This window comes from Opisthocomus hoazin, chromosome 9 (genome assembly GCF_030867145.1).
Source record: "Opisthocomus hoazin isolate bOpiHoa1 chromosome 9, bOpiHoa1.hap1, whole genome shotgun sequence".
NCBI lineage: Eukaryota > Metazoa > Chordata > Aves > Opisthocomiformes > Opisthocomidae > Opisthocomus > Opisthocomus hoazin.
Window position 1 is genome coordinate 37,092,203 of NC_134422.1, and position 21,672 is coordinate 37,113,874.

Here is a 21,672-nt window from a genome sequence, read left to right on the forward strand (position 1 = left end):
AGCTTGTGGGAATAGAGGAAAAGGTTCACCATCCAGTAGGTCAAAAAGACAAATATATCCATTTTAACTTGTGGGTCTTGCCCACAGCAGATTTGTGGCAATATAATCAAAACTCTTGGCCAATACTCAGCAACTCAAATGCCTTCGCAGCCACATAAATACATTTTAAAATCTACAAAAATCAATCGGGCACCTTTTTAAATCTATACATGGCCATAGCAAAATCCTGAACAAGCTCTTTCTCAACTCTGCTGCGCTGTCTGCAGAGTATTTCACTGTCTTGTCCCAGTTCAGAGACAACTTTTGACCGCCTGCCCACTCGCACAGAGGCTGCGCTGGCCCACAGGCAGGACACCGAGACCATCCAGATCGACGGTCAAGCCGTGCCAGGCAGCCCGTCCCTCTCAGTAACCGGTCCTCACATCTTGAAAAGAAAGCTGGGATGGATCGTAACAGTTAAGGTCAAAAAACTTCATGAAAAAACGCCCGAAAGAGGGTGGTTTGCAGTTACCCATCCTTGAGACTGTATTATAGGCTTGTTTTAGAAACCAACTATTTATTAATTACAACTTTACTTTGAAAACTAAGGACACTTAAGAAATATTTCTTTTATTAAAACGCATCACTGAAAAAATCCCAATGCTTTAAAAAACAAATTTTGGCTTGCAGACCACAGGTGACATTTTTTTCATTGACTTACAAAGCCTGCATTGCCCTTGCAAGAGATAAAACTAGAAAAATTTCCACCGGCTCTCCTGAAAGGTAAGAACCGGCGTTTACTCACCCAGTCCACTATAAGGATTTTGCTAACGTTCAGTCTTTGCTGGAGCAGCTTGGCTGCGATCGCCACAGAGTTAAAATAGCAGAACCCCCTGGAGGTGATGAGAGGAGGGAGTCAAGAGGAAAAGGAGAGGTGTTAATGACAGGTTTCCTTGGTCCCAATGCACCTATCATCTAGATATAACCCAGTAGGAAGAGATTTCTTCTGCTCTCACTCTTCTTTCCTCCCCGAAAGATGCACGTGTGCTCAGTTAGGGACACGAAACAGCCACGCAGCAGCAGGTGTCTGTATGATCTCCCTGGAAATGGGGAATGTTTCACGCTTGCCCAAAGCTGCCACAGTGAGATGCTGCTTGGTGCCAGCAGCCCACGGGATCTCCAGCGCCGGGTGCGAGGGGAGGGGACATGAGCAGACGGGGAGAGCACGTGGCGAGGAGGAATGGAAGGGAAAGGACCCGGGGCCGGAGCACTATGGTGCATGGTTGGCAGGGGAGAACAGATGTGCTCAGAGAGGCCTCAAAACACTCGGTTGAGGGGATCTCAGCAGCAAGCGCCCATCTCCCACAAAGAGTGCTGAAGCACCCAGGACGAGAAACTTCAGCACACGTTAAGCCAGATACACAAAGCCAACACGATTTATGCATGGGACCCTGATTTGAACCCGGCCCAACGGCAAAACCCCCGCTAAACTAAACTCACGCAAGCTGCCCGACTTCAGTTTTTGGTTTGTGAAGCCTTCTCACTCTGACACTCTCCGAATTCAGCCTTGTGACCCCAGGACACAGTTATGCTTGCTATTGCTACTATTCTAGTTGTGCATCCTTGCTTTCCTCACACTGGACGAGCCATCAACATTTAATTTAAAACAATTCACAAGAGTAAAGCAAATAAAAGCATCAGTACTTTTTCAAAGCATGACTGTAATGCTGATTCTTGCTAAAAAACACCCATCCGAAACCACTAAGTAAGATCTTGCCCTCTTCCAGAGACTTACTGGGAGCTTTCAACACAATACTCTCCTGCGCATCGGTAAGCAAGGAATTCTGTAATAATAACTTAACAAACGACCTTTCTAATTACCAGCTGCAGGTGACACAACTGACCAACACCAAAGCAAGCTGCTAAAGCACGTATGCATACTCACATGGGTGTGCTCTCTTCCGCATGGTGACCTGGAGGCCGAACAACAGCAAATCCATTCTACGCATAAAAAAATAAGAAAATGAAGAAGTGAGACAGAAAGGAAGGTTTATTGCCAAAGGCAGATGCAGAGGTTGCAACCAGAAGCGTTAATTCTGCTTTGGAACTATGTAGTTGTTCGTGCCGGTTTTCTCACCAGACCATAGCAGTGGATGATGCTCTCCCTCGTTTTGGAGGGGGTAAAAAAGTCCACATGAATTTTATGGAAACTGGTTGGTACAGCATTTCCTTCTGTTCAGGAAAAAAAAGGTCTTCTGCCTGAGGTCACTGAAACAGCAAACGGGCTGGCCCAGCTGAAGGCAACAGCAGGACCCTCAGATAACGCTGGAATAGTGATTTCATTCGCTGCTCTGGTTTCCTTCTTCCTTTTAATCGGTGCGTAAGAACATTCACCAGGACCCTGGCATTCACTTGCTGATACCCTCAAAGAATTTTATGACTAAAGCCAGATGGTGCCATTAAAATGAAGCTAACTGGACCTCCTGCATAACACAGCCCTGAGCTGAGTCCTGCCGATCCTGTACAGAGCCGGTATCAAAGCCAAGCGTTATTTCCATACCAACCTTCAGTTCTCCCGTGGCTACTTTGAAAACGAGCTCAATGACACAGCCCACGGCCAGCCGAGCAGCACCGGACGAGTGAACTTCATTCCAAATCGTGTCGCTGTCGACCTGATGAAGACACACAGGAACCCTGTTTAGAAGCAACGAGGACAGCCAGGAAACAAAGGCCCATGCTTTATAAAGAAGTTATTCATATGTATTAAATGCATATTAATGCACTAAATTTAAATACGTTAATTTTTAATACATTAAATTGCAGCACTGATCTTGGCAGTACCAGGGCTGGGACCCCAGCGGTGACTGTAACATCACTGCTACCGAGGGTCCATCCAACCAAATGACACCCAAGAGATGACCATTTGCAACAGCTCTGCAATGCTGCAGGGTCAGTGCCGTAACAGAGCAGCAAATCCAGCAGCTCATGCGCTGCAAATTTGCAGGTGCCTCCTACCAATGCTCCTACCAACACCACAGTATCAATATTTCACTTTAATTGCTGGAGGAAACTGATCCCAGACGAAATAACAAGGTTTATGAAATCATTCAGTGATTCTATAAAATAAAAAACAACACAACAAGAAGGATGTTTAACAACGGATGTTTAAAAGACGCCGGCCCGGGACTGCCAGGGTAAGGTTACACTGACAGCAGCTTCCCTGGGGAACCGTAAGACCAACCCCATCTCATCACAGCTAACAACAGACCTTCAACATCTAGCTGCTAACTACAGACACTTCCTTCAGTGCTAAACATTTGACAAGACCACCATTCTCTGTATTTTCCTCCTACAAATGCGCAGATAGGCCAAAGGCAACGCAAGGCGTTCTGCAGACATCCCCACGTCGTCATTATACAAGATCACATCCTAACTTGAACAAAAAGCGAGAAGCCTTGGCTTATTACCACATTCAGCCCAACAACCATAGGCAGAGAAGATTAGCTCGCAGACACGCGATGAAAGGCCTGTTTATTTTTCTACTGCCATTCAGCCAGCGACCCTGCGGAGCGCAGAGGGGGAAGGCCGGCTCCCGGGCGGCTCTTTGCAGGCTGAAGCTCTGGATCTCCTCCGCTGCACTCCCGGCCGTCTCGCACGCAGAGCCGAAAGCCAAGCTTGCTTGTTTCTTGCCAGTCACAGCCTTCGCAAAAGCCAGACTGCTGGGACTGCCCCACGTCAGGACAGCTTGGCTGGCTGGGAACATCCCAGGATAAATCTAACATTTCTCCATGTGAAGGATCACCAGCTATTTTTCAGATTCTACTCTGTGTTGAGCGTATTTATAGAAACAATGGCAAAGCAGAAGGAAAGAAAGAGATTATTTGTTTTGTCTGGCATCCAGTGTGCTCCCTGAGCTGCGAGGAGATGCAAGTCACCACAAAGGAGGTTGATCCACCACCTTCACGGCTGTGCCAAAGCCAGTGGAAATCATCCCAGGCCTGTTATCAAGGACAGCTTCTGGCAGCATCTGCCCAGAGGATGCTTTTGAAGTCACAGTAAACCAAGAAAGCATTCATAGAATACCAAAAAGCCATCTCTGTTCAGTAATGCTGCCAACACGTGCACTGTCTCAGACTCGTGGAAAGCCACCACATCGGTGGAAAAGCCCTACAGAGACAATCTGTGGTATGAGGACTCCCATAAATTTGAGCAGTAACATGGGAACAGAAGTATGATGGGGTCCGAGTTAAGCATGTAATCATAGTTAGTTTGGGTTGGAAGGGACCTTTAAAAGTCTTCTAGTTCAACCCCCTTGCAGTGAGCAGGGACATCTTCAACCAGACCAGGCTGCTCAGAGCCCCGTCCAATCTGACCTTGAATGTTTCCAGGGATGGGGCATCTACCACCTCTCTGGGCCACTCATTCCAGTGTTTCACCACCCTCATTGTAAAAAATTTCTTCCTTGTATCTAGTCTAAATCTACCCTCTTCTAGTTTAAAACCGTTACCCCTTGTCCTATTACAACAGGCCCTGCTTACACAGTTTGTCCCTGTCTTTCTTAGAAGCCCCCTTCAGGCACTGGCAGGCTGCTCTAAGGTCTCCCTGCAGCCTTTTCGTCTCTAGGCTGAACAGCCCCAGCTCTCCCAGCCTTTCCTCCCAGCAGAGGGGTTCCAGTCCTCGGATCACTGCTGTGGCGTCCTCCGACCCCGCTCCAACAGCTCCAGGTCTGTCCTGTGCTGAGGGCTCCAGAGCTTGATGCAGAACTCCTGGGGGGTGGTCTCACCAGAGCGGCGCAGAGGGACGGAACCCCCTCCCTCACCCTGCTGCTCACGCTGCTGGGCATGCAGCCTTGGGCCTTCTGGGCTGTGAGTGCACATTGCTGGGTCATGTCCAACCCTTCATCCACCAGTACCCCCAAGTCCTTCTCAGTGGGGTTGCTCTCAACCCCTTCACTCCCCAACATGAAACCTCCAGGAGTCCTGGATCAGTACTGCACGTGTGCAGGAGATGGTACTGATCTCACCACATCCCTCCAAAAGCCCTTAGCAAGGCAGAAAGACCACCAAGCTGCTTCTCCTCCCTACCGACCAGCATGTTAGCGCTCTGCAAGGGTCTGTCTTTGGGCTCCTCATCAGCAGTCCTGTAAAAACGTTATTGGATGGTCAACCTGCTTTGCATTCACGATGACACTGCTAGATTCCCTCCGGGGATCCAGCAGTCTTCATCCCCAGATCCTCTCCCCCCAGTATCTGAGAGACACCCATGGTTTAAATAACAGAGAACATCTACTTGCCTTTTGCTAAGAGCCGACCACCTCAGTACCCCTGGCCTCACTTTGCTCAAGTGAGGTACAGCTGCACCGTGCAGTCTGGACTGAGCATATCTAACCCATCTTTGAGCATATGTAACCCATCTTTCTTGATCCTGAAAGAAAATGCCACAGGACACCAGTAGCCAAGAGCTTCCCTCCCTGCCCTACCACAGCAAGTACCAGGTCCCTTCCACGGACACAGAATTGCAGAGGGCCATCTTCATTCACCGTGAGGCACCAGAGGAATGGAAGTATAAAAAAAACAAAATTCACATGTCCTAAGCACAGATTTATCTACAGGACCCACAGACCCTCGAATCTCCTCAGATGTGGGTGCCAGCCTTCTCCATAAAGCACGCAGAGGTCACCAGTGCCTGAGCCAAGCACCACCACGTTCAGGCCCTTCGATGCCTGCAGAAACCAGGCTCGTGTTGGCAGCATTTCAAGAAGAACAGGGAGGGCAAGACAGAGTGGTTTTAAAGAGTTAGTATTTCTGCAGAAAGTAGTTAAGTACTTAGAAAAAAGCATTCCACCTGTGATTTAGAAGCCAATTTCAAGGACCCTGCCATGCCCCCACACTCAGCTCCCCAGCAGAAGGACTCAATCCAGAGATGTCCACTGCCACCCGCAAGCTCTCCACTGCCCCATCCCGTGAGCAAACACCTCCAAGATAAGGATTTAACACCCAGCCACCTTCCCCGGAACGGATGTCTGGAGACCACTGGGCCCTGCTCCAAGGCAGCACTTCATCATCTGCGTGACTAAGTGTTTGAACGATCCCACTGAGGCCATCGGTGCTCCGCAGCAGGGGGGCGTAGGCTCTGCCATGGTGGAAAACGTTATTGATGTGGCCCTGAGCTGGACTGCTCTCCGGCTCTGGAGCTGCTGCTGTTCGGTGCACGGGCTGCTGTTGACCCCTCCACGCCTGAATTCTGAAGTTCATTACAGGGGAGACGCGATTTGGCTTTCCCTGTCTATGAGCTCTTTGATGTAGCTGCCATCACAGGAGTTGTTGCTGGGACAGCACATCAAGCCTTACCATCTGGAAGGACTTTACGGAGAGAGGAAGCATATTTCTTGCCTTTTGTTGATCCAACAGCGTATATTTCTCTTTTTTTCTTCCGAGCTGGAGGATACAACCGTATCAGATATATCAAGTCTTCCACATCTGCCGCTGCTGGATGAGGAGCGGCTGTCCTGGTCAGCACACTCGTCTTAAGAATCATATTAATGCCTTGCTCCTTCCAATAAAGAAGCTGTCATTTCTGCTAGGGGAGCCCATAGGAGAGGGCTCCTTTAGAGGTGGGGAGAGACACTTCCACGCCTGGGACCTGCTGCAGACTCTTAACCATCACAGCATGTACCGTTAGTAGAAAATGATGAGGGAATGCAGAAGAGGAAGGGTGAACAGTTTGATGCAGGCTTTCCTCTGCAAGAAATGTCTAGGATGTTTCAAGGTGAAACCTGAAAGAGTTTTTCCTTCCTTATAACTTGAAGTCTTCATTAATATACACGATGAGGTTCCTACTGACACTGTATACTATGCCATATACTGATGTGCAGCTATTTAAGAATGAAACGCGGAGGGCCTTATAAAAGGTTTCCTTATTCTAACCTTTTCTTTAGCTTAAGAGCTATGCAGGTAAGAAATAAAGCAGAGGGATAGGCAGAGACAAGTCGCACGGCAGCTTGGTGAGTGGGAAGGAAGGAGTTCTGCTCTTCCCTCATCACCGCTCATCACCACGCTTTGGCGACAGCAGCACACGCCGTCTGTGCTGCCCGCGAGTTGTCTCTACCTAACCGCATCTCCTGCTGCTCTCAAGCACTGATTAAATAACCGTGCTCACATTCTGGTCTTCTAAGACCTCCTAAGTAGTCTCTTCTCTTTTACATTCCACCGAAGTCCTTTTCGTTGTCTCTGCTCTGCAATAATGTACTTTGCTTGCACAGGTAAAGATTTTTAAACACTTAAGACCTTACAACCAAAAATAGAGTAACATATTCTGGAAGAGATCAAAGACATTAAGAACACTTTTTAAAGACCTAGATATTTAGATCTTTTTAGAAAAAGAAACTACTACATATGAAAGAAAACAAAGTTATTGGCTATCATAAGCTCAAGTCTTTGAGTGTTCTGAAGAAAATTTGGATGCAAGTATGCTGGAACTATTTTGCAGATTTTCACAGCTCGAACTCCTTTCTCCAAAATCTTCTTCTGATTATCCTGGATTAGGCAACGCTCTGGTATGTGTAAGTCATACATTAAGAAAAGAGTGTGTGCTGCAGAGCAGGGAAGGTAACGTCCTAAGTACAAATACCACATGCTGCTCTTGCAGATGCTGCTAAAGATCAGCAGGAATAAATTACTGTTGTTTAAATCAGCGCTCACATCTGTTGATGTAAGTGCTTCTGTGCTTTCTTCCTTTCCCGCTACGATCGGACGTCTGCAGATGGGAGGAGGTTTGTTAGCGTCGGCTACAGCGATCTGAAGGCTTCCTCGTATAAAACAAACCAACGAGGGGAAAAAAAAACCCAATCGACAAGAGTTTCCAAGCACCAGGGAACAAAACTACCCTTTTTCTCCTCGATTTTGAGACACTGTGGCTTAGTTTTTGAAGAGAGAGGTTGAAAGGTGCTATGAGATGAAGCTAGCTGCTCTAAACTTATTCCTGCTCCTTCCCTCTCTCTAACCCCCTTCGTCTCGCTCGCTGGTAAGAAGAGCTCACGGCTGCCCAAGTGCCAGACTTCATCCTTCATCCTGGTGTTTAACAGCTCTTCATGGGCTTCTCTCCAGAAATTGCTCTATATTGCCTTTGAGATCCATCTATTCTTTTCATCTACACAACATCCCCTACGGAAGAGAATTGCGTTTAATTGCTTGCAGAAAAAGAACTTGGTTTCAAGCTTTCCAGTCCGTAATTTCATCTAACACCCTCAGCTCCTAAAATCTAAGCAAGATCAGTCCTTCAGCTTTTACTTGCTGCAGGCCAGCCCTCTCCTGCCCACAGGCATTATTTTGCATCCAACACTGAATTTCACGTGCTACATTACATTTAGTTTCTCGTTATCATGACACCATCTGCATTTCTTTGCAGGCAGCTCTTGCTTTGATAACCTGCAATAAATTTAATCTCACCAGCAAAGGACACTTGCTAATGACCCATCCCTTGCATCGCAACCTTTCAGTGAATACACAGGTTTCTTGGGGACTGTAATTCTGACCACTGTTTTCTCTGTTCTAACTAGCGATAAATCCAAGAGAGGACCAGTCCCACCTTATTCTACTAATTTTTAAACACTTCTTTCCTTTTTTCTTTATGGCATCAGGTTTGCCCCCTGGAAAGCATCTGGCAGACCAGTCTCAAGCTCTCCAGGGAAAATCCTCTTTATGAAGTAGTCAGGCAGCTGGAAAGCCGCCTAGCGTCGTGGTGAGCTGAATGCAAAGACCCAGGAAGCATCCACTAGACTACACTTATCTTCAAGTGACAAAGTCAGAGAAAACAAAACCTCTGCTGATATAAATCCCTTCTCCTTCAAACCTGGGCTACAAACCATTGGTAGTCAAGATGATATCCTACAGGTGCTCTGATCACCACGTGCACCTGATGTTCCTTCATGGTCAGGAAAATGTTCACCAGTACAAAGTGACTGGAGCCCTCACAAAGTTCTTACAGCATCAGGGCTGCCTCTCCACAACCTTCTCCACTTGTAAGAAAAAGATGAAACAGAGACTGATTACTGCTCAGCGATGAGTAATGTTCTGCCAACCTGGCAATCTCAAACAAGGGAGAGTCTAAATAAAACTCCATCACTCAAAAAAGCTCTATGGCCACCTTGCAGCCTGAAAATCGTCTGCCAAACAACAGCAGAAAAACACCCCTGAAGCTCTCTTGCTAGAACAACTTGAAATAATTTCATTATACCATAACAAGCACTCAATCTCCCAGCAGTATTCACACGCTGAAACTTCTCAGATTGACATTACACCTCCTCTCCTACTAAAACTCTTTGTAACTGATGTTTTACCCTAGGCTCTGATTTTCCTTTTTTTTTTTTTACGATTTCCTCCAAAAAAAATAATAAAATTACACACATCTCAAAAATGTCTTGTCATCCTCTTCGGTGCAGAAAGTAATTTGGTTTTCATCTGCTACTGAACGGCGCGCTCTGCGGCCCCAGCTAAGGTCCCACCATAGGGCTTCTTCCAGCAGTTTCCCATAGCAAATCAAATCAAGAGCAACTTGTCTCACAGACCTGGCACGCTAACAAAGACTACAGTTTTCCCTCTATTTCTTCAACAAACATACCACGCTGCTAAGCCAGCTTTCTTGACAAATCTCTCACTTTGAAAGGCAGTAGAAAACAGGGTTGAAAGGACCTCGTGAGATCACTGTACATCTCTCCTACCCCAAAGGAGATGGTCTATGCACAAACCCATCCAGGGCACGTACAAGTACAAAGCACGTAATATGCTAGAGCTGATTGTTCTGCGCCGTAGCCTCCTTTTCCCTACAAATACACGGCTGGGGTGCACACGCTACTTCAAAATGCTTCCCAAAAGCAGCGAAGATCATGTTTTCCGGCTCCAGCCATGAAAGCAGCAGAAGTATGCAAACAGCCGGCACTGCATCCCGAGGTAACTGGGGAAGGAAAACCAAGCAAAACACCAGAAAGCCATTTTTACGAAAAATGTGACTATCACGTAGTTGATTTTTAGTAAATTGCTGGTTTTCACAAGCTTTTCCTAGAAAGCATGAAAATTTCAGGATTGCTAAAACACAGTAGAAAAGTCGGCAAATGTTTTATTTAATATTTCAGGGTCTGCGGAGACAACCGACCAGCAAGTTAACTGCAAACGCTATCTTTACCAGGAGCGTATCGGTAATACCAGCACCGTGGTGCTTCCTGCCTTGGTTTAGGATTTAATGGAAGACTTCTGGGACCGCGCTAGGCTCAGGCACTGTCTCTACTTGTTACCATTCAGTCTTCATTTGCAAATGATAATTTTTGCTTTCAATGGCATGCCTGACTGCAGGGCAGAGTAAATCCAAACCTTTTCAACTCCAGCCAAAAATTTGCCATGAATTAAGAGACTGCAGCGTATTTACAATACAAAATAAAATATCTCTACGAGTGCTCAGTGGTGGCAGTATGAATAAACGCCGATTATTCTTTTTTTTTTTTGTTTGACGGGATAATTTTCAAAGCGGCGATTTTGCAAAGACTCAGGAAGAAAACAATTTTGTTTCATTTCCATAACAGAATCCAGACCTCTGAATTCACCCTCACGAGCTACAATTATGCATAAGAACCACCACTGTGAATTTTCAAACACAATGCCTTTTATTGTCTCTTCTCATTCTTTTCCCTTCCCGGTCTCCGAGATTTTCTGTAGTGTCACCCTCCACAGAAACTTTCGAGCATCAAGTCTGACTTGAAAGGAAAACTTTCAAGTTTTCAGGCTTCAAAGGAAAACAACAACGCAAACCTTCAACAGAAGGTATTTGAATGGTATTTGGGGTTTTTTTTCAGCCTTTTGGGAACAAACACCACCAACAAAAAGTCCTTTTATTATACGGAATCTTGACAGATGAAAACTGATGTCCAGCTTTTCCATGACGGATGGAAGGGTGTTTTAGTCACCTCCGTCACAATTCACGCGTGATTGTCCTGGAGCTCGAGAAACGCAAGATGCCAAATGCTAACGACTGCAATTCTCTTGTGCTGCCTAACCTCCGAGACATTTCGTTGGAGGACAGTAACGCTGCCCAGACAGCAACTTGTGGTTTACAGGAACTTCCCAAATATTGTCCTTCAATATTGCTATTCTATTAATACGTTTTCCACCTGCACTGGGAGGCAGGCAGCTCTGAGGTACAAATACTGAAGATGAAACACCTACGCGGCACGAGCAGCATGAAATGCACATCTTGCTTTCTACATAGAAAGCATTTCTGGATTCAAGGGTTGTTTTCAAATGTAGTAACCTCTAAGCCATTAAACATCACTGCCTGGGAAATGAGGTTTCTCCTCCTAAAAGCCAGAGACGAAACACGCCCATGAATGTCACACACACTTCGGCGCTCCAAAACAGTTTAAAAATCTTCACGCTGCTTCTGCAAAAGGCACGTGAAGCTGTCGCCGCAACCCCGCACCCCAGGCAGACCCTGTTTACGGGCAACATCTGGTTGCAATTATCCACCTGATGGAATGCAAAGAAACAATTTTTGTTACCAGTGGGACTGGGAGAAGAAACAGGACATTATTTACACATTAAAGAGCGTACTCACCCCGACACCACCGCAAGGAAGCCTGACAAACATCGACGTTAGAGAACCTGTAGGGGAAAAACAAAAAGAAACCACCCTGTAAGTCAAAAAGTCAAAGTTCACCAGATTCTGGTCCAATTTTACAGCAATGCTGTGATCTTTCCAAACACAGTAACAGACCGGGGTTCTCCTGCAATTTTCAGAAAACACACAGCCCACCCTGTTACATTACAGCACATACACGCACCATGTACACGCTTGGGCTTGTTCAAAAGCCTTGCCAGCATAAAAACCTTCTATAAATCACTTCTTTTTATGCAAGGTTTGTGTGCTGTCCTACATTTCAAGCAGTCATGCCGACTATACATGATGGAGATGCTACCAACAACTGTGCGGCATGTCTTCTCAGACGAACATTGCAACCCCTTTCCATTGAATGAGGATAGGAACTCATAAAAACACCCTAATTATCAGTCATCGGCACAGTTACTAGAAGACTTTGAAGCGCAGAAGCTTCATAAAAGAGGAAGACAAAAAATAAACCAGTGGTGAGCAAACAGAACATGTGTTTTGACTGAAAAAGCAAACCCGACACTAAGAATTTGAGAAAAAATGGAGAAAACCATCTGTAGGGCTAATTTTGCATCTGTAAGAACTGTACCATCACTTTCCGAGCTCGCATATCAGCAATATTATCCTCCATTCAAAATTCTGCAGGTTTATAAACCATACACTGAATAAAGAACATGCTGTCTCGTATCCGTCACCATCCTCCGTGAGTGACTTGTACACGTGTCCGCGCACCGCATGCGAACAGGGAGAAGGAAATATGCACACGCAGACACTGTAAAAGATCTGGAGTACATGGCCTGCGACTCGTTTGCTTGAGACCTATTTAAAGTTCACGAAAGCTAACGATGAAATTAACTGAGCTGAGGGTTTTTCCTCCACCAAACCAGGTTCTTGTCCTCGTCATGGCTATACTGAAAGAATAAACTCCCTTAAATGCTAAGCACCAGCTTTGTAGAGTGTGAATTAGCCATGACAGCAGACAGATGTTACTGAGGACCACGCCGGTGTCAAACGCATCGCAGACACATACGTTAGCCCTGTGACTGAAAGCGGAGTTAATGCATCTGTATTATTAATCTGAGTGCACAGCGAGATTCACTCTTTGATTAGATCCACATGAAAGTTCTTAGATCATCCTGCCTCGGACCTCCTGTCACATCTTTCCCTGCTAATCCACCCCTTATTTCGATATTTATCTTCTTGACAACAATTTATGCTTGCTCTCCACAAATTAAAAGCAGCCTTATTTGCCTAAGTTTGAAGTTGTTCAACAGGTTCCAAAGCTTTACACTGTCACACGAGAGATGGATTCGTATTTTTCATCCTCAGACTTTCAAGGGCTTTAGCAACACTTCCAGGGGCAGAGCTGTGCAACCTGCCTTGAAGGCCACCACCTTGAAACCTGCCTGATAAAACAAAGCAAATCTTTGTGATGCTCAGGGTCCTCTGGGGAAAGTAACTTCAGCATCAGTTATGGCGGGCTTCGACAGCACCAATCCTCTCCTCCTACACGTTAAAGAGGAGCACTCTTTGAGAAACGAGTAAGAGTCACAAGTAACGAGCCACAAGACAACTGCAGAAGTAACCAGCAGAGCCACATGGATGTCTGCTTACAACTCTGAAAAACCTGACCTATTTACCCCCTTCCCACTTTCTCCTAAAGAACTGCCAGATGAAGGGACGTCCTCCTTCTCATTTGCAAAAGCTTAAAAAGAAACATCCCATGCTTTCATCCCCCAGCTTCACAAGCTCTTCCTTTTAGGCTGGGGTTTGTCGTGCTTTTTCCTCCTCACAGACGTGTCAAAGGCAAAGAGTTTACACGGAGTCAGCCACCGGAGCCGTACACATGTCAAGACACTCAGCTCTAACAAACTTGTATTTGCACATGTGAGCCTCACACAAAGCTTTGGTCTCTGACTTCAAACCTGCCATACATTTACCCTCTTAACAAATTTAAAAGAATATCACTAAACTGTTTTGTAAATTGAAAAGTCTCTTAAACTCTCAGTGGGAGAGGATGGCTGAAGAAGGGGCTGCTTACAGGCTGGCTCACCCCTATGCACAAATGCGAACTCCGAGGTTTTTCAGGGAGGTTCTCCCAACACAGCAGCGCTGTTATCCTTGCTCAGCTCCAGCATTGTGGAAGCCATCGAGTGAAGAAACTGGTTTTAGGGTCAGCATCACCATTCCCGCCCTGCTCCCAAAGGACAACCTCTCCCTGGGTGCTATGCAGACGTCCCAGTGAGGCTCACTCCTCTCGCCATTTTGGCTCACTGTGCTGTTTCTCCCAACCCCAGCTATCAAGCCACCAACTTACTTTCTCCTGCCTGGTGGGATGACTGGCAGCCACACTGAACAGTGAAGCCGTTTGCTCATCATAGAATGGTTTGGGTTGGAAGAGACCTTAAAGATCATCTCTTTCCAACCCCCCTGCCATGAGCAGGGACACCTTCCACCAGACCAGGTTGCTCAGAGCCCCGTCCAACCTGGCCTTGAGCACTGCCAGGGAGGGGGCAGCCACAACTTCTCTGGGCAGCCTGGGCCAGGGCCTCACCACCCTCACAGTAAAGAATTTCTTCCTTATATCTAATCTAAATCTGCCCTCTTGCAGTTGAAGACCATTACCCCCTCTTCTATCACTACACTCCCCGATAAAGAGTCCCTCTCCAGCTCTTGCAGGCCCCTCCAGGTACTGGAAGGCTGCTCTAAGTTCTCCCTGGAGCCTTCTCTTCTCCAGGCTGAGCAGCCCCAACTCTCCCAGCCTTTCCTCACAGCAGAGGTGCTCCAGCCCCTTGATCATCTGATTTGTTGGGAATATTGCTCCTTGGCAACTTGGTCTCCTTTGCAAATTAAGCTCAGATAGGCAACATTTTATACTGAAATACCCTCAGGTATTAGAATGATTTCTCTTCACTAAAGGAATAAACTTGATCATTACAGACATTTTAAAATGAGTGATTAAAAACATGGGGGACACACAGCAAAACTACAGTAGTACTCACAGGCAGAGCAAGAGTTTGTCCTCCCTCAGGTTCTCTAAACAAGCCATCAGGATGGTTCAGCAAAACCTGGGTATCCCCAAAGCCACTATTAACCAAATACACTGCTGGTATCTCCAAATGCATCTGTGGAATTATGTATACAGATTGTGCCAAGAGTCAAAAGGGGAGTGGAAAAGTGTTTCAAGCGCATGTGATATTTGAATGAGCAGGAAACACTCAGTGCTATCACAGACTACCCTAAAAATATATCTTGCAAGGAGTATCTCCTACAGGAGAGGTGTTAGGGTGACTCCTTGTCCACTCAGCACCCCCATGCAGATGATCATAGAATGCTTTGGGTTGGAAGGGACCTTTTAAGGTCATCTAGTCCACCCTCCCTGCAATAAGCAGGGACATCTTCAACTAGATCAGATTGCTCATAGTTCCGTCCAACCTGGCCTTTAATGTTTCCAGGGATGGGGCATCTACCACCTCTCTGGGCAACCTGTGCCAGTGTTTCACCACCCTTCTTGCTCCCACTGCAGCAGACAGCCAGGACACACATTCTCACACACCTTCTGTGCTACAGTTCAAGAATTCGCAGAGAAATCAGTCAGCATGAAGGTGGTGCAACTGCAAATGAGGAGCCTTCTCAGATCTACTGGGGAAGATTTACGTGCTGTTCCTTTGGACTGGTGGATACACCTTAGCCAAGGTGAGAGTTTTACACTACCAAGGATATGACATCATAAATTCTTTACACTTTACATAGTAATTGAGCTATCATTCAGTGAGAGGTGTCTACTTTTCATTTCTCTGGGTTTTAAAGAGGTGGTAAGTTAGCTATAAATACAGTGCTAATTGCATGTTTAAACAAGTGGCTAATAGCTTTCCTCTTTGGGGATCTCATGTACATACTGAGTATGTTGCAAAATCTTTCCAGCTCTTTTGCTGCAACTACTACATCATACAGGCCATCAAGTTAATCCTCTTTTTATATCATCCAAAGTCAAGCTAATCCCAAAATAAACTCTCTCAACTTCTAGGTTCCAGAACCATCTTTGTGCTGATCCCCACGTGAGAACTTCCCAAACTGCCCCTCCAGCCTATCACCTACTGCTGCAAAAAGGCACAAAGTAAAGGGAGATGATGATGTCTCCATGGAGGTAAGATGCTAAAATCAATGTGGTTTGGTCGCTACGGCTGGATTGGTTGCCTGAACAACTACCCCTAGATTTTTTTCCGGGAAAATGTCTGTCTTTTAAGGCAGATGCAGCCCTGTTTCAGGAAGTTCCAGTCTCCAGCGAAAGGGATAAACAATCTTACTGCAGATTAAACAAATGTAAGATTACTTAAGAGGCCTCCGCATCTTTCTTGAGGATTATCCACACAAAACTGACAGCTACATGTTGATGTCTGTGCAGCTGGTTGATGATGCAGATCCACGTCCTTAGCAGGGTGTTCCAGTTCCTACCTTGCAATGGCTAATTGTATAACGTACAGAGAAGAATGTCCAAGGATAAAATAAAACATCTGAATTACCATTCCTCCTCAAGGAAACTTCCTTTTGGATTTTGAAGACATCAAAGACAGGAAGTTTTAGCTACCTATGGTTTGGGATCTACCTGAAGACAGGGAGATGTATCTTGTACTACTCGCAAGCAGACATTGAATAGAGGTGGGAAGAATTCTCTTGGGAAGTGCCTAGAGCTGAGGATGCAGGGAGCTCCATGTCCCACCTTTCGTACTGCTATCACTAAGTGACCGCCAGCATCAGGGCCGAGGACCGTAGCGGGAGTGCTGGAGGTCATGAGGGGAGTGGAGCATCTCTCCTACAAAGAAAGGCTGAGGGAGCTGGGCTTGTTCAGCTGGAAGAAGAGAAGGCTGAGAGGGGACCTAATACATGCCTGCAAAGATCTTAAGGGTGGGTGTCAGGAGGATGGGGCCAGACTCTTTTCAGTGGTGCCCAGCGACAGGACAAGGGGCAACGGGCACAAACTGAAGCACAGGAAGTTCCACCTGAACATGAGGAAGAACTTCTTCACTCTGAGGGTGACGGAGCCCTGGCCCAGGCTGCCCAGGGAGGTTGTGGAGTCTCCTCTGGAGATATTCAAGACCCGCCTGGACGCGGTCCTGTGCAGCCTGCTGTAGGTGACCCTGCTTCGGCCGGGGGGTTGGACTAGATGACCCACAGAGGTCTCTTCCAAACTCGAACATTCTGTGACCCCCCCACCCCAGGGACCATACCTAGAAGTTTCTTGCTGTCCAGTTTCTGTCTGTTCAGAGGGTTTGTGCCGTACAGCAGCGTATGGGCTTCCGAGTGAACTGTCTGCAGCTCTTCTAGAGTTGCTTTTCTTCCACGAATGCACTGAAAGAGGAAAGAAACAGAGTGATGAAGTCACTGAAAACTCTCTTAAAGAATTTTTCTTCTTCCTTAGCAAATCATAAAGACAGCGAGTAAAAAACTAAAACGGGTTCTTATGTGGAAAAATTCATCGTAAAACAGAGTTTAGTTTAATCCCTTGTTCAAAATACTAGCTTGACATCTAAAGTCATCTTCAGATTTTTTTAATGTTTGTTTTAAAAATACTTACCACAGAGCATTTGCTAAACTGCACAGGGATTGCTCGACTACTGAAGATATTCAAGATTTCAGTTGTAAACCATGACAAAGTGATTCTCTGGTGAAAATGTGTCCCTCCAAATCACCCTCCAACATCCCCATCATGATTACTAAGCTACCCTAAAAAATTCTCCCAAACACCCCACTTTCCAGACTGAACCTTTGGGCAATTAAGGGTTCCTTAATAAACTTTTTGCTTTAAAACTAATCTCGGAAATCCACGAGATTATATTTGTTGCGAATTGTTTTCTTATCGAATGATGCACGTTGAGCTGGAAGTACTGCAGCAAATATGCTCATCCCTGAAACCCAGAAGGGCAGATGCACACCGAAGTCAAAACCCTGGCTTCACTGAAGGTCGTGGCAAAGCTTTTACTGATGTCAGGAGGACCCAATTTCTCCTCACATTTTACAGACTGGGGATCTTGTCCCTGTTTTTGTCATAGGGGTCCAGCACATCTTTGCAGCTTATCTTTTGTTGCCATCACTCAATTGCGATAGAAAATATGTTTGTAAGAACAAAGTGCTACTTGCAGATACTAAATCTTGGGCATACAAGGACCAAGCCACGGCCACTCGCACAGAAGCGAGTGCTCCCCAGAAGGCAGGCAGCACCGGGGGGATATCAGGTATACCAGACAAGGCAACCGACTCCCAGGGGTGGAAAAAACACCTCACCTTTTTAACTGGGAGCTTGCGATTGCCTCTGAAATGTTGGCACAAGAAATAGCAGCGAGCTGAGAAAGCGCTCAGGTTGGGGATAAGTCGAGAGGTGCCCACGAGAGAGGGGAAGGAGTTATTTAAGAATAAGGATTGCTTTGCTTCAGAAACACGTGTGCTTTCCCCTCCAACACGGGGAGGGGGGGAAGTAGTATTTTATATGGCTTAGAATTACCTCACAGTATTTTGTCATGATTTGGCCTAAAACACTTTAAAAGGAGCTGTTGTTTCGGGGGCTTGTTTCCTACAGAAGGAATAAGAGGGTTACTCCTCTCTGCAACAATAATACTAAAGTATAAATAGTTAACAGCAAAACGTTGGAAGGCTCTGAAAACGTCTTGGCAGAGGTCCCCAGGTCACCCAAAACGCGAGCCTCAGCAGCCAGCACCCCGCTGCGCAGCCCATGCAGGAGCACCTGCACCTCCTGCACTGCCTTCACCCCACCTTAGTCAAAGCCAGTTGCTTTTTTAAGACTTCCACGTCCCTGGAGAAGCAGAGTTTCTAATGAGAACAACAACAACAACAAAAAAAGGATAACTTAAAGGAAAAAACGGGGGAAAAGAATATGTTTTCAAATGGAAAACTTGTTCTGAAGCGAAGGTCAAGCTGCCTTTTGCCCTGGAGAGCTGCCGCCCCTCCCAAGGCACTGCTGTGTGCCGCTTGCTTCGCAGGGCAGGGCTAGAGACAAGACACTCCCGAGGCATCGGCCAGAGCATCCCGGGGTGCACGGGGACTCCAGGACCTCCAGAACAAACTCGAGGGATGTTTTTGGCCTCAAGCCTTCAGCATAAGCCTCCATCACGTGTGGCAACGCGCACAGGAAATCACTTTGTAAAACTGTTTGAGGCATAAGGCAGCAGAAATCAAAGCACGGCAGGAGCGCTCGTACACTCTCCCTCTCCTAATTTTGGCATTTCTGCTTTCCAGTTCTTCCTTCATTTTCTCCATGCTCTGCTCCACCACCTAGCATTTCCTGAGGTTAATGATGAAGCAAAAATACAGCATCCCATTAAAGAGGCAATAACCAGAAAAATGCTAGACCCAGAAGGGATGGAAATATCTGGCAAATCCCCCTTGAACTTTTATCCTGCCTTCCTTTTTTGTTTGTGGTAAGCCTGCCTCAGCCCTCCCTTACAGGCTTTTACAGCTTCCTTCTAACCCATATGCCAACTCCTTCCCTTTGAACAAGCTGTACTGACCCATTTTCAGCTGCTACATTTAGAGGATGTACAGAAATAGCATTCTGTATTCCTTGGCGTTAGGTGAACGGACCAGGAGAACGGCAGCCCATCACAGCAACGCGCCAGCTCCTCTGTGGATGCGAACGGCTTCGCCTCCCCGGGATGGGGAAGGGCTGCTCCCATTTAAAGCAGGCGGCCTTACCAAGACATCCAAGCTCTGTGCTCTGTAGGAGGGCATCAATGCCACCCCTCCCTCCATGTGACGCCTGTAACCGAATCGAAACTACGAGTGGATGCAGAACTTCCTTCGGGGTTGGAAGTAAAAACACATTGAAGGAAAAAGCTACTGCTGACTGAAACCAATATACATCACAAACATCACAGCAAGCACTGCCCAGTTAGAAAGGATTATGCTCGAGATGCTTTTGCACCCTTCTCATCTCCCAGCTCATGTGCCACAAGCTTTGTCCCTGGCTCTAACACAAAAAGACACCAATAAAATGATTTTAGTTCCAGCCAAAATGAAGTTGGAGAACCAAACATATTCCTCACTCCCGTTTCCAGACCCATCACGACTTGTATCTCAGCCTATGGCTCTGCCTGACATCCACGCTCCTCATTTGAGTTCTTCAGTTTCTAAGAGCTCTGAAGTCATGATACTCTTTATCTTTGAGGCTTCATGTTGCCTGCTGAGCTTACTCGCTCCATGTCACCCCACCCTCTTGTCTAACCTTTCTCCTGGCTGCCAAACTCCAGCTTTTCAGCTCAGGAGGCAGCTTCGCAACCCTGGTGAACTAGCTGGCCCTGTACCCCTTTTCCTTCGTGCCTCTTTCTGCACAGGACCTGACCTTCGCAATGCCACACCACCTCTGCTCTCCCACTGCTTCATACGTGTCTTTCTGCACTCTTCATCCATTTCCTTGGAGCCAGCTTTTCCTTTGCATTTCAAACGAAAAAACAACCCCCCTAGCCTCTTGGTGTGCACTTTCTTCACCCGTTCACCCCATGATGTTTCAACAGCAGAGGGCATGAATCTTGAAAGGCCACGAGCCAGATCTTGTCCCAACTGCGGCCCCAAAAAAGCCACAAAAAGCCATGAAAACAGCTATAAAGCTTCCCTCCAGAGACCGACTTCCCAGGTACCACCACCACTACACCCTGCATGCCCTTGGTGCTTGGTGGTGGGAAACCCTGGGCACGGAGCAGGTCTGTGGGGGCTTTGCCACCCGGACCTGTCTTGCCCTCCAGCTGGACACCTGCCTGATGCCGTGCCAGGAAAGCCACAGACATGGCTCTGCTCTTACAGACAGCCCAGCTCTGGGTCTAGTTTTTCACGTCAGTCCTCCACAGCTTCAATTAACCTTCCGCTAAGAGTCGTCACGCTTTCAACAACGCAGGACAGCTGCCAAGACATGCTCAGAGACAGACCCTTGTTGAGGAACTCATTCTTCCCCATCCTGGTCGAGCAGCCCAGGGATCTGCTTACCTCCGAAACACGGAGCAAAACCTATCGATTTCCTCAGGCTCTTGATGAAGGCTGGGAGGATTACTCTATACCATGACGGCGGGTTTTCGTTTGGGGGGCAGAGTCTTTTATTGAGATTGCCTCAATTAGTATAATTGTTGCTTTTAAATTCTGAATATACAACAGAGTAATTGCCATATTTTATAAAGCTAACTTCATTAAACAAGCAATACTCTAAACCACAGCTGTCATTAGGTTTGGACAACTGCTTTCACTCCAAAAGGTCATCTTCAAACTTGTGCGACGCTGCCGGACTCTCACCTATCACACCGCGAATCTGGCGCACATTTTCCCCTCAGCTGGATGTAAAACGGTTTTTGGACAACTTCAGCGTATACATATCTGTTTCACTGCTGAAAAATGAGAGGTGGGGAGGGGGAAGCGATGTGGTTTTTTCTGTTCTAAAAATATTTGTGCCCCTCCCGGATCACTTCTGTAGCCTCTGAGAGAAATGGTAGGAATTCAGCACTGTCTAGGAGCCTTTCGGCTGCCTGATGAAAACAGGTTTTCTCTTAGATTGTTTCTGAAATTTCAAAGCAAGCATTTTTTTGCACGCATGATAAAAATATTTATCTGTGAGCCCTTTTCTGGCTTGGGGCATGTGTGCAACAGCAACAGCAAAAGAACATTTCCAGGGGACAGACAGCGAGAATTGTTTGAGCTTGCATGAGAAAGCAGGGCTGGGATTTCTTGTCAGTGTGCAGTCGTGGGGGGAACGAGAGCCGTTAAACTCTTTCTGGAAGAGGACAGGGATCCAGCAGAGCCTCCTCTGATCCCACACAGTGCGTATGGGATTATTTACTACCCAGGGCATTGTGTTTTTAATCTGCGTCGAGCAACTACTTGCAACCAACACAATCAAACTATCCCCACACCCGGACCACAGCAAAGGGCTGTAAGGAAGGAAAGGGAAACGCAAGGATAAGGAAATGTCAAAGTTCAAACTGTCCTTTTACAAATATCGGTTTTAAGAAATGGATTAAACTACATAATCACAAACAATTTTCACAT

General features: G+C 46.6%; 1 protein-coding gene across 5 annotated transcripts in view; it reads right to left on the reverse strand.

Moving 5' to 3' along the window:
- Nucleotides 1-21,672, reverse strand: part of HDAC4 (histone deacetylase 4) — a 264,827-nt gene that overhangs the window by 23,799 nt on the left and 219,356 nt on the right. For all 5 annotated transcript variants that reach the window (XM_075431189.1, XM_075431191.1, XM_075431187.1 and 2 more), the window contains 5 exons: nt 16,860-16,980; nt 11,581-11,627; nt 2,544-2,651; nt 1,925-1,980; nt 785-872 (listed from right to left, as the gene is read on the reverse strand). In XM_075431189.1, the coding sequence (XP_075287304.1) occupies nt 785-872; nt 1,925-1,980; nt 2,544-2,651; nt 11,581-11,627; nt 16,860-16,980 (420 nt within the window). The remainder of the gene's footprint in view (nt 1-784; nt 873-1,924; nt 1,981-2,543; nt 2,652-11,580; nt 11,628-16,859; nt 16,981-21,672) is intronic.